Consider the following 10195-nt stretch of genomic DNA (forward strand, 5'->3'; position numbering starts at 1 on the left):
TTTAGCAAACACCAACTCGCCCTTCAAAACTCAGCTCACATCAGCTCAAGGTTGCTCCAGATCCAACCTTCCTCTGTGTCTTTCCTTATTGGTCCCCCAAACTGAGACAAATTTCAGTTGCCATTCATCTAGACTATCAGTGTTGTCTATCTTGTAGCAGAATTAAGAGGTAAAATATTCCTTATGTTTTTATCAGAAGCATAAAGACAAAAGGCAGATCAGACCCACTCAGCAATGTCTGTGACCTCTTCTGTCCCTGTAAGCATTTGAGTTTTTGATCCCAGCAATACAGCCCATGGAATGCGTGAGTACAGCAATCACAACTTTGACTATTTGTAAGTGAGCTGAAAAGTTCCAAAACAGCGTCACCTGTACTTTTATTGAAGCTTGCATTTGAGAAAGAGTAAGTTGGCGAAACTCTACGTCTAGACAACAGCCTAAGGTCTGCAGGTCAACACAGTTTGGTTGCTCTCCCTTTACTATTACATACTTAGTACATCTCAAGAGAGATAAAGGGTACTTCTTTGTGAAAAGAGATCCCCCCACCACCACTAAAAAAAAGAAAGCTAATTGCTGGTTCCAGCGGAGGCCAATGGAGTGGAATAGGCCATGGAAAGCAATGGTGTAGATGGAAAAAATGTGAGATAAAGAAAGAATAAAATGTTGGCTTTGCTAGTGGCTCCAACCTGTGACATGACTTCTACATTCTTTCTACACAGGAACAAGAAAAAATGATTTATGAAACTGTCTTCTTTTATTAGGCTGTATCAGGGAAATAAAATGCAAGGTCAGTATTTGTCATAAGGGTCCCGAGACACTTCTCATGAACACTGAGGGTGTACTTTATATCAAAACATTTACAGCTGCTGCCAAAACTGTCCCTACACAAGGAACACATTACAAAATTAATGTATTCTTATATACCGTCAAATGGAAATCTTAAACTGCAGGCTTTCTGCCCTCATCTTCAGTGAGACCACGTGCTGGAATTTCTCAAATGGGGTATCGATAAATTCTATCCACCCTAAATTTATTAGTAGGAACCCACAGCAGTAATTTTACACTAGATAATCTCAAAAAGGCATATTCTTCACAGAGGATATAGAGTAGCAATTTTAATACTATTAGCCCAGGATATTCTCACAGATATATAATGCAAGTCATCACTAAATCATCAGTAAATGTCAAGGTGAAATAACCTAGTCTGCTCCTCCTGTACTTGGTAGAACAAGCAAGAGGCAATATTTGTGTTCACTGAAAAGTAACATCACAACATAGTTTCTTTTAAAATCGCAGGAGAGGAAATGAGGCCCACTTGATTGTCAGCTGCTGTAACACACCTTTTACTGAGTGGGTGTGCCTCCTGGCCCTGAATTGCTCTGGTCACTTTCCTTGTCATGCAAGTAGTGGGGGCGTGTCTGCCCTGCCCACTGCTGTATATCTGATGCCTACCTGCTGCCTGGGGAAAAAAAGGCCCTTAATAGTTGCTGAATGAATGAATCACATTTCATTTTAACAACTCTATAAAAGGAAAAGAGATCGGACCCTGACTTTTGAGAACTTATCATACAGAACTACGGAAACCGATAACAGAAGGAAACAAGAAAAAAAAAAAGCTTTTGATTCAAAATAAAATTTCTTGGCACTGGAAAGCATTTCAGTTTTAAAGTAAATAATAACTCAACAAAATACTTCTCAGTGACCAGAAGCAATGAAATATTTTGTCAGAATGTCATAAAGTGCTTCTTACAACAGTTGATATGTTATTCTGCTTAGAAATCCTATATTAGTAGGAATATTGGCCTTAATCATAACAGAATAGTGAGGGAAAGGTAACATTTATCTAACACATACTACTCGCAGGCACGATGAGGTGGATATTATTATTCCCTTTTACAGGTAAGAAATCAGACACAGAACTTGTCCAAGTTCTGTGGGTTGCCTAACCAGTAAGTGAAAAAAGGAAGCTGCTCTCATTCTCTTTACTACATAATATGCTCCTTATGTTGGAAATTCAGGAAAATAAAAATAGTAGTCACCTGTAATTTCAGCACAAGGAGATATTCTCACCTAACATCTGGTGTATAGTCTTCCCGGCATTTTCCTACGTAACAGGTAGAAAACTGCACACTCCTGCTCACTCGCTCGCTCTCTCTACCTCCTTCTCCAAAAACAAACAAAAAAACCTTAGATCCACTTACACGTGCTGTTTTGCAATCTGCTTTTTCACTTTACAAATTTTGAGTATCTTTCCAAATCAATAAATACTTCTTACCTCACTGTCAATGAAGAAAGGGTTTTTCATTACAAGTATTGATATATACCACAATTTATGTAATCCATCTCCCTATCATTGAGCATTTAAGTTGTTTCTAGCTTATAACTATCATAAAGAAAGCTACAAAAATCATTTTTGCAAACTAAGGGTTGGGTTTTTGGTGTACTTTTTGTGGAGGTCACCAGAATCTGGAGATGAGTTTCCAAGCTTGGGGGAGCACCCCACCCCTCGCAATTTGAGACACCCCACTATGTGGACTTCCCGCCAAGTGAAGAATCACTGTGCGGGGAGAAAGCTACTGACAGGAATACGGTGCCCACAGGCACCGCGTAGGCGAGAACCACTGCTATAGACTGGTCTCTGTGCACACACTTTATTTTTTTTTCCTTAGTTTAAATTCCTAGTGGTGGAAATGCCTGACTAAGGGACATGGCACATTTTTGAGGCTTTCGGTGAGTAATAAACAAAATTGCCCTCCTGGAAAGTTATAACAATTGAAACACCCACCAGCAGCATTGGAAAGTGACAATCCCCAAAAACCTAATGGTTAGCTAGATTTGTTTGTAACCAACCAAATCCCTATATGGCTCTAAGTTTTAAAAATAGTGAAACTATTGATAAAACATATCTAGAAAAATAGCAAACAATTCAGACAACAAATGCTAAATTTTAAAGTACATATGTTTTCAAATACAAAATATAAAACTTAAATAACACGGATCCCAGCAGACTGAACAGAATGAATATTACAAGATCTAGTGACACCAGGCTCTGAAAATTGCCAAGCTGGTAAGTAAAACACATCTTCATTTGCCCATCTGGCTAATATTAGGCTTGATAGTTTGGGCTTTAATAGCAACATGCTCTATTGTTTAACAAGAAAAGAAACTCGTGAAATCATGTATTCTTTCAAATTTTATAAGTATTATCTTACAGCTAATGTGCAATCTTAAGTACTCAAAATTCTCTTATGTATTCATTTATTCAACAAATATCTGGGCTGGGCACTGTTCTATGGAGACACAGCAGTGAACCCCACAAATTTCCTGCTGTTCCAGAGGGGAGCTCAGAACCCTGCAGTTAGGAATCAGCAAATCGTGGTTACAAACACCAGTCTGGAACTACTGGATTCTCAGGCAAATTAGAACACCTGTGGGGCTTGGTTTATCAGCAAACTTAAAGTTGACCAGATGATCCAAGGCCCCTTCTGCCCCTTAAATTCTATACCTTCTCTGGTTTTGTCTGAATGCTTAAGCTCCTATTACTCGTAAATGCTTTGCATTTTAAGTTATATACAGGACTATATATAGTCCTTCCTTAGAAATCAGAATGAAGCTCTCAGCCCCCTCCTCCCAAATTTTACATCTACAGTAAAACTCTGGTGATCCCGGTAACTTCAAGGAATGATACAGGATAAGGTTCGTGTTAGATGAAGACTTATGCTCCCAATTTTAACTGCGTGTTTGAAAAGGATCCTAAGATGTTCTTGCCTCCTTCGCTTTTGAACTGCACTATAAATACTACAGCATGAAACATGAAACAGGACCCACTGGTGTGGCGGCAGGTCTCCAAGCCTGGGACTGGGAAGGCTGGCACCCAGCTTTAAGGTGGCACGCTGGCAGCTGCAGCACTAAGTCGTGATGGTGGAGTCTCACCTCTCTCCAGCTTACCCTCATCCCCAAGTCAAAGGCACATTCTGTCTACAGAATGTCTACAATTCACTGCCCCACCAGCATTTTCAATATGAGAAATGGGAAGCATTACTTCTGCCACCCCTTGTTATTTTCCACCCCATGCTCCCACCACCGCTGTTTCAACTGTCCTCCGATCCAGCGTTTCCTTGGAGAAGGCTGCTCCTGCAAGCAGTGAGAAGAAGGCAAGGGGCCTCAGTATCCCAAGTCACCCTTAGGGAAGAGCCACACACTTTATGGGAGTATTAGCGCCTTCTTGTGGTCTTCCAGGATACTGCCACTTAATAATACAGATACAGATTCTCAGCTACCGGCACGTACTGATTCCAAGTCTTCCTCTGTACCTGCCCTACAAACCAGAAGAATGGGTAGAGGCAAGATTTTCTCACCTCTCTGCAAAAGTACGTGAAAAATTCACCCACCAGAAGGTTTTCTTCAACTTCCAACATAAACGCATAAAACAGTATTTGATAAGCACAACCTTTGCTCACACGAGCAGCAGCAGCAGCAGCAAGGACTGGTGAGGAATGTGTATGTGTCGTAAACTTTAGGCAATGTAAGACAAATCTGGACCTGCTGCATCTCTATAGTTCACAAAGGAAAGGTACAGGTAGTAGTAAAAGTACTTTAACTCAAGCATCTAAGCCTCAATGTACCAGTGACCTATAAAACAGATGCTTGTGGGCTTCCGCAATTTGCCTGAAGACCTTTCACTGCAAGGAGAGTGACGAAGAACAAAGGTAACTTGATTTAAGATTTTGAAGTCACAGAATCCATCCTTTACATAGCATGTGCACAGAGCTTAAGAGAGAATGCTGGAAGATAAAATTATCTTATATGGGAACAACTTATTGGGTTCAGGTATCAACCAATTAGGATAGGAAATAAAAAATCAACCCCCCTCATTCTGCAAGATCACAACTCCTGATATGGAACAGGACCTCAAAAGTCACAGTTCAGAAAAAAACAACAGATTCTAATTAGGCATCTACAACAATTGCTTGGCACAAAACTCATTTCCCAAGCTTTCAGTTAATATAAAGGAACATATATTCAGAATGACAAACAGATTAGAAGTTGGGAAGAGGAAATACCACAGTTCCTGATACTCCCTAAAATAGAACACACACACATTCTTCCTGTGAGAATAAAAGTACCTGCATAAAATACATACATTTTATGTGCTCATTAGTCTGTCATCTGCCCAAAAGGATTCAAACATTCACTATGCCAAAAAAGGTATCTCTGAAATTTTTACCCTTAGGCAAATGGCTAATCTACTAAAATCAAAGATGGAACTTTTAACTAAATTACTCAGAAATCACTATAATGTCCTGGAAAATTAGGCATGCTTTTAAGGCTTCATACTCTAATTTCAGGGAATAGAAATCAAATGCAACTGACTTAAAGCAACAATTTGAGAGGATGTGTTAACAGTAGACCAGATTTGGTAACGTCAAGGGCCAGAGCCAAGATGGAAAACTCAACTAGAAGACTCCCAAATCTAGGTATTTTGACCAAAACCAGGCAAGATTATTTCTTAAACTCTCTAATTATTCATTAATTCTATAAATATTCACAGCCCATTCTGACCAAGGCTGTTCCTGGCACGGGGGAAGCAATGAGGAACAAGCAGATCAGTGCCTGCCCTCCTGGAGCTTCCAGCAGGTGGAGGAACTCCACCACCCAAGGTCTCCTTCCCACTTCTATAAATGTTCCTTGACATATGCAAATACCCAGGACACTAATCCCAGTGACTTCTCTCTCCTGCCAGCCACTTTTTCATCATAAATTCCAGCCACACAGGCAGCCCTCTGTTCCTCTGGCGTGCAAGGCTCAGCCCCACTGCAGGGCCTTTGCATGTGCTGTTCCCTCTGCCTGAAGTCACCATTCTCCAAAAACACACTCAACTCTCAGTTCAAATCTCTCCACCTCAGAGAGGCTTCCAGGGCCACTCAGTCTAAAACAGCAGCCCCTACCCTGCCCCTGTTTGCCACAGCAAACCTATTTTACCACTTTTCCAGCACTTATCACTCTCTAATGTTATTGCCTTTATTGCTTCTCTGCTTTTTATCCACCTCCCTCACTAAGATGTGAACTCATTAGAAGGGGATCTGTCTGTCCTGTGCACTGCTATATTCTTAGTTGCTAGAAAGTTGCCTGGAATATAACAGATGCAATATTAGCAGTTTTGTAGCACAACGACAGGTACTGAATAACAAAGGAAAAAGAAAACACCTTAAATGTGAAAAGGTTTGTTTGGTCAGTTAAAAAAAAAAGGATTATTACAGTTTCTTACATTAGTCCTAAAATCATTCTCAGAAATAAGCATAATGGAAATATAAAGCTTAACATTGGCTAATATTCAAATTATATACTGTATTTGGCTCAAGTGCTAGCTAGCATTAGTCTTCTACAATTTACTCTGTTTTAAAAGCACTCTTAAGAGAGTGCTTATATTTCCTGGACATGATGCAAAGAAGTAAGTTACTACTGCCTTTGGGCCTTTGGGAATAATTGAAATCCACTTAAAAACCTCAAAAACTAATGTTTTACAATAATTCTACAGCAAAATAGTAGAAACAACCTACCGCAATGAAGAAGAGGTTAAATAAATTACGTTTCATCCTTAATGGAGTACTCAGCAGCTGTTAGAGAATGAGACATCTCTTAGGTACTGATGTAGAGACTGCCAAGATTTAGTACTCCGCAGGGAGGGGAGGGCAGGGAGCTGGTGCAGAACAGAGTATACAATGCATCCTCATTTGTGGAAACACAAATAAAAAGAACACATACAAAATGTTTATACTAGCATAGGCTTTATCTGGAAAGATATACACAGGAGTTAGTAACCCTGGGTCCTGGGGAGAACAGGGTGCAATGAGGCCTGGAGGTGGGGAGAGAGGTATACTTTCCACTCTATAGCTTTTTATACATACTGAATCTTCTACAGTGTGCACAGGTTGCCTGTCCCACAAATTAATATGATAAATCTTGATGTCATAATAATTTATACTATTGCCAACATATTGTTCAGTGAGGACCATCAATAAGCAAAAGCTTTCAAAAATCACAAAAGTTTGTTCTCTTCAACAGCGAAGTTCCTGATCCTTATTTCCCAGGAAAGAATCCCAGTCTCCACTAACTAGAGAGGAGCACTTGTGATCTCACCTATTACAAAGCAAATAAGCCTCTGTTCAACCCTTGGAAGGGAAATCTAAATCGAGCTTGTACCTACCTAATGAAGCCTCCAAATCAACAGTTTCCCCTTGGCTCTAAAACAGAAAGTCAACGTAAAAAACAAATAAGAGCACAGTGTTTTTAAAAACACACGCTATACTTAGGTTTCCTTTCCCCTGCCAGGCTTAGACGAGGAACCCTCCGATACTAGTGAAATGTGAGTTCAGAGCTGTGGCAAAATCAGCATTTAAGGGAAGGGGCAAGCATCATTTGCACTAAACGAACGCTTTAATTTTTCTCTTCTGGGGAGGGGAATTTGCTTTAAATTTAACTTAAGAATCATTTTGGGACCCCTGACTAAATGATACTTCTAAGTCACTTAATTTTACTCCAAGCAAATTTTTTTTAAAGACAAATCTGAAACTGAAAACGAACAAATCAGAAGGCAAACTTTAAACTGAAACCTTTCTGTTGAAAAATGTATCTTAAAAGAACACATTAAAAAAATGCAAAAAAATTCATTTCCATACAAACACCATTCGGTATCAGTATATACGCTGTATCAATATTTGACTGCAATAACACACCCATACAAAAAGGAGCACACAGGTACCCAACCGCAAATAAAACACCTCATATATTTCTGGTAGCCAAAGGTGGGGACGCGGACGGTGGAGGCCAGAATCATGTTATTCAAGGCGTAAATTCACAGCATTTGAAGCACAGAGTTTTCTGTCAGACACAACTCAGGATTCCAGCTCTGTCTTTTGAAATGACGCATTAAAAGTGTCATCCTTTACGAAGCCTAACTTTGATCGCCAACTCTTTAACTGGTTTTCATCAGTATAGCGCCTTCGGATACAAGCACATAAAATACAGGTGAATCAAATACACCATGAATACGGAAGGGACAGAGACTAGTTTAATGAAAAGTTGAGGCACGGGGTCACGAAATCACTTGGTTGATTACATCCCTTAACAAAAATAAAAATTCAAGCTCCTTCCCATCCCCCAGGTAGCCTGTGGCCTCAGAACTCGCTGCCCTACGTGGGGTAGAAGTTCGCAGCCGGGGAGTCGGCGTCCTCTGGGAGCCGAGGGTGGCCCAAGGGTGCTTGGAGAGCGGCGCGACCTGGCGCGCCCCACCCCCCGCTCCCGGTCACTCATCTCGGACGCTCCCCGACACCCGGGCCGAAGCCGGCCGGAGCGCTGCCCCCCGCCCCCCGCGGGCCGCCGGGCGCTCGCAGCGACGCGCCCACGGGACTGGGCTCCAGGCTCCGCGGCTCCCACTCCCCGCGCCTTGCGCCGCGCCCACCCGCTCCCCGTACTCACAAGCCGCTCCCGCGCCGCTATCTCGCCATCCCCGGCCGTCAGCTTGGCCGCCTCGGCCGCCGCCCGGGGGCTGCCAGGAGTCCGCAGTCGCGCGGGGTCTGGAGGCGTAGAGGAGGGGCGCCGGGCACAACCCGCCGCCTCCGCCGCCGCCGTCTTGCCTCCCCGGTCCCAGCGCTGGGCTGCACCAGGCGGCCACGGGCGAGGGTCGGCCCGCTGCCCTCCGCGAGCCCCGGGAGCCGCCGCCGCCGCCAGAGCCGCGCGGAGGCAACAGTAACGGCCACGGCCAGTGGCGAGACGCTCCAGCGGGGACTGCGGCGCGCGGGGGCGGTGCCTGCACGCCGCTCGGCGGGGGGCGCTGCTGCCCCGGCCCCGCCCCCGGCCCCGGCCCCGCCCCGCCGCCCGCGCGCCCCCGCCGGAAGCCTTCCGCGCGCCCCCGCCACCGCCCCCCGCGGCGGGGCCGCGCGCGTCCGGCGCTCGCCGCGGGGCCGCCCCTGGGAGTAGGAGGGGAGCGGCCGCGCGCGGGGGCCGAGCGCCGAGGGAGGTGCTTCCGCGGAGAGTCCAGTCGCGAGGCCAATCTCGGGAGGTCATGGAAGAGTCGGGGAGAGGAGCGGCCCAGCTGGTGCAAATGCTCAGGGAAGGCCTGCCTAGCGCGCGGCGGCCCTGTGCGGAGAGCAGCTCCCAAAACGCTGTCAGTGCGCTTTGCAGACATTGCATAGAGGACAGGACGACGCGGGGCCGTGTTTTAGCTTCCTTTGTAAGGGCACACGAAAACCAGCCTCTACGCCTAGGCGGGGGTAGGGGTAGCGATGGCTTAGATTTTATGAGTTACCTAAAATGCCCCCATGTCTGGGGCGCTGCCACTCAGGCCACTTTCCTCCTCCCCGATGCAGGGCTCCCTCAGCCCGAGGGGGCCCGCGGGAGCATTCTGAGAGTATCCTGGAGCCATCTAGTCTTGCTTCCAAGGCGTGGTGGGCTTATTTGTGCGGAGAAAAAACGGATCCCTTAATGGGGTGAGATTTTTCCTCCTTGCATTGTTCCCATTTCCGCAGTTTCACTTGGCCTCGATTTTCTTCCAGAGTAATGCACCAAATGTAATTAGCTGGGGAGCGTTTGATGGCGCAGAATCGTGGTTTGAAGATGTTTACTCTCTATGCCGGACGCGTTTGATGATGTTCTCTTTGACACAATTAATTTTGCAACGTTCAGAAATGTGCCAGATGGAGCCCCTGGCACGCAGAGTCACAGGGCTCTGCAGACACACCTTCAATAGGAAGCCAGCTTGTTTGTTTCATTTGTGATTTATTTGATGCACCAGCACCAAGGCCAACGTGTTTTTTAGAGACCTTTGGATGAAATTCCAGAGCAATTTCTAAATTAGCAAAACGAAGCTTATTTTCTGAGATAACATTTCCCTGTTGATAATGTAACTAAAATGGGCGCAAAACACCAGCAAGTACATTGATTGAAAAGTAGGCTCCCTAAATGAAAATATGTGTTTCACAGTAAGACATGGTCCCCACTAGTCTTCTAAGGGCCAGCTTCATCTGTGTTCATATTCTGAACGCCAAAACTGAATGCTTCCTATTATCCCTAAGACCTAGTTTGCAAAACAGTCTTCTACTATGTGTACTGGAACCCCTGTTTAAGATGTACAACGTTGCTTTTTCCGTTACCCTGGTTCTTGAGTCCTTGGTGGTTTGGGAAACTTATCTTATTT

The 10195-nt window shown here is 44.4% G+C and overlaps 1 protein-coding gene across 6 annotated transcripts in view; it reads right to left on the reverse strand.

Annotated features, from left to right (window-relative positions):
* Positions 1-8796, reverse strand: part of LIFR (LIF receptor subunit alpha) — an 84728-nt gene extending 75932 nt beyond the window's left edge. For 3 of the 6 annotated variants that reach the window (XM_073802073.1, XM_073802070.1, XM_073802069.1), the window contains exons 1-2: positions 8479-8796; positions 7782-8001 (exon numbers count right to left, since the gene is read on the reverse strand). In XM_073802073.1, the coding sequence (XP_073658174.1) occupies positions 7782-7837 (56 nt within the window). In that variant the 5' untranslated portion in view covers positions 7838-8001; positions 8479-8796. Of the gene's footprint in view, positions 1-7207; positions 7227-7781; positions 8002-8478 lie in introns of those variants that run through there. The other 3 variants (XM_019930124.3, XM_073802072.1, XM_073802071.1) reach the window with 2 other exon arrangements.
* Positions 8797-10195: the final 1399 nt, after the last annotated feature.

Source organism: Tursiops truncatus, chromosome 3 (assembly GCF_011762595.2).
Source record: "Tursiops truncatus isolate mTurTru1 chromosome 3, mTurTru1.mat.Y, whole genome shotgun sequence".
Lineage (NCBI taxonomy): Eukaryota > Metazoa > Chordata > Mammalia > Artiodactyla > Delphinidae > Tursiops > Tursiops truncatus.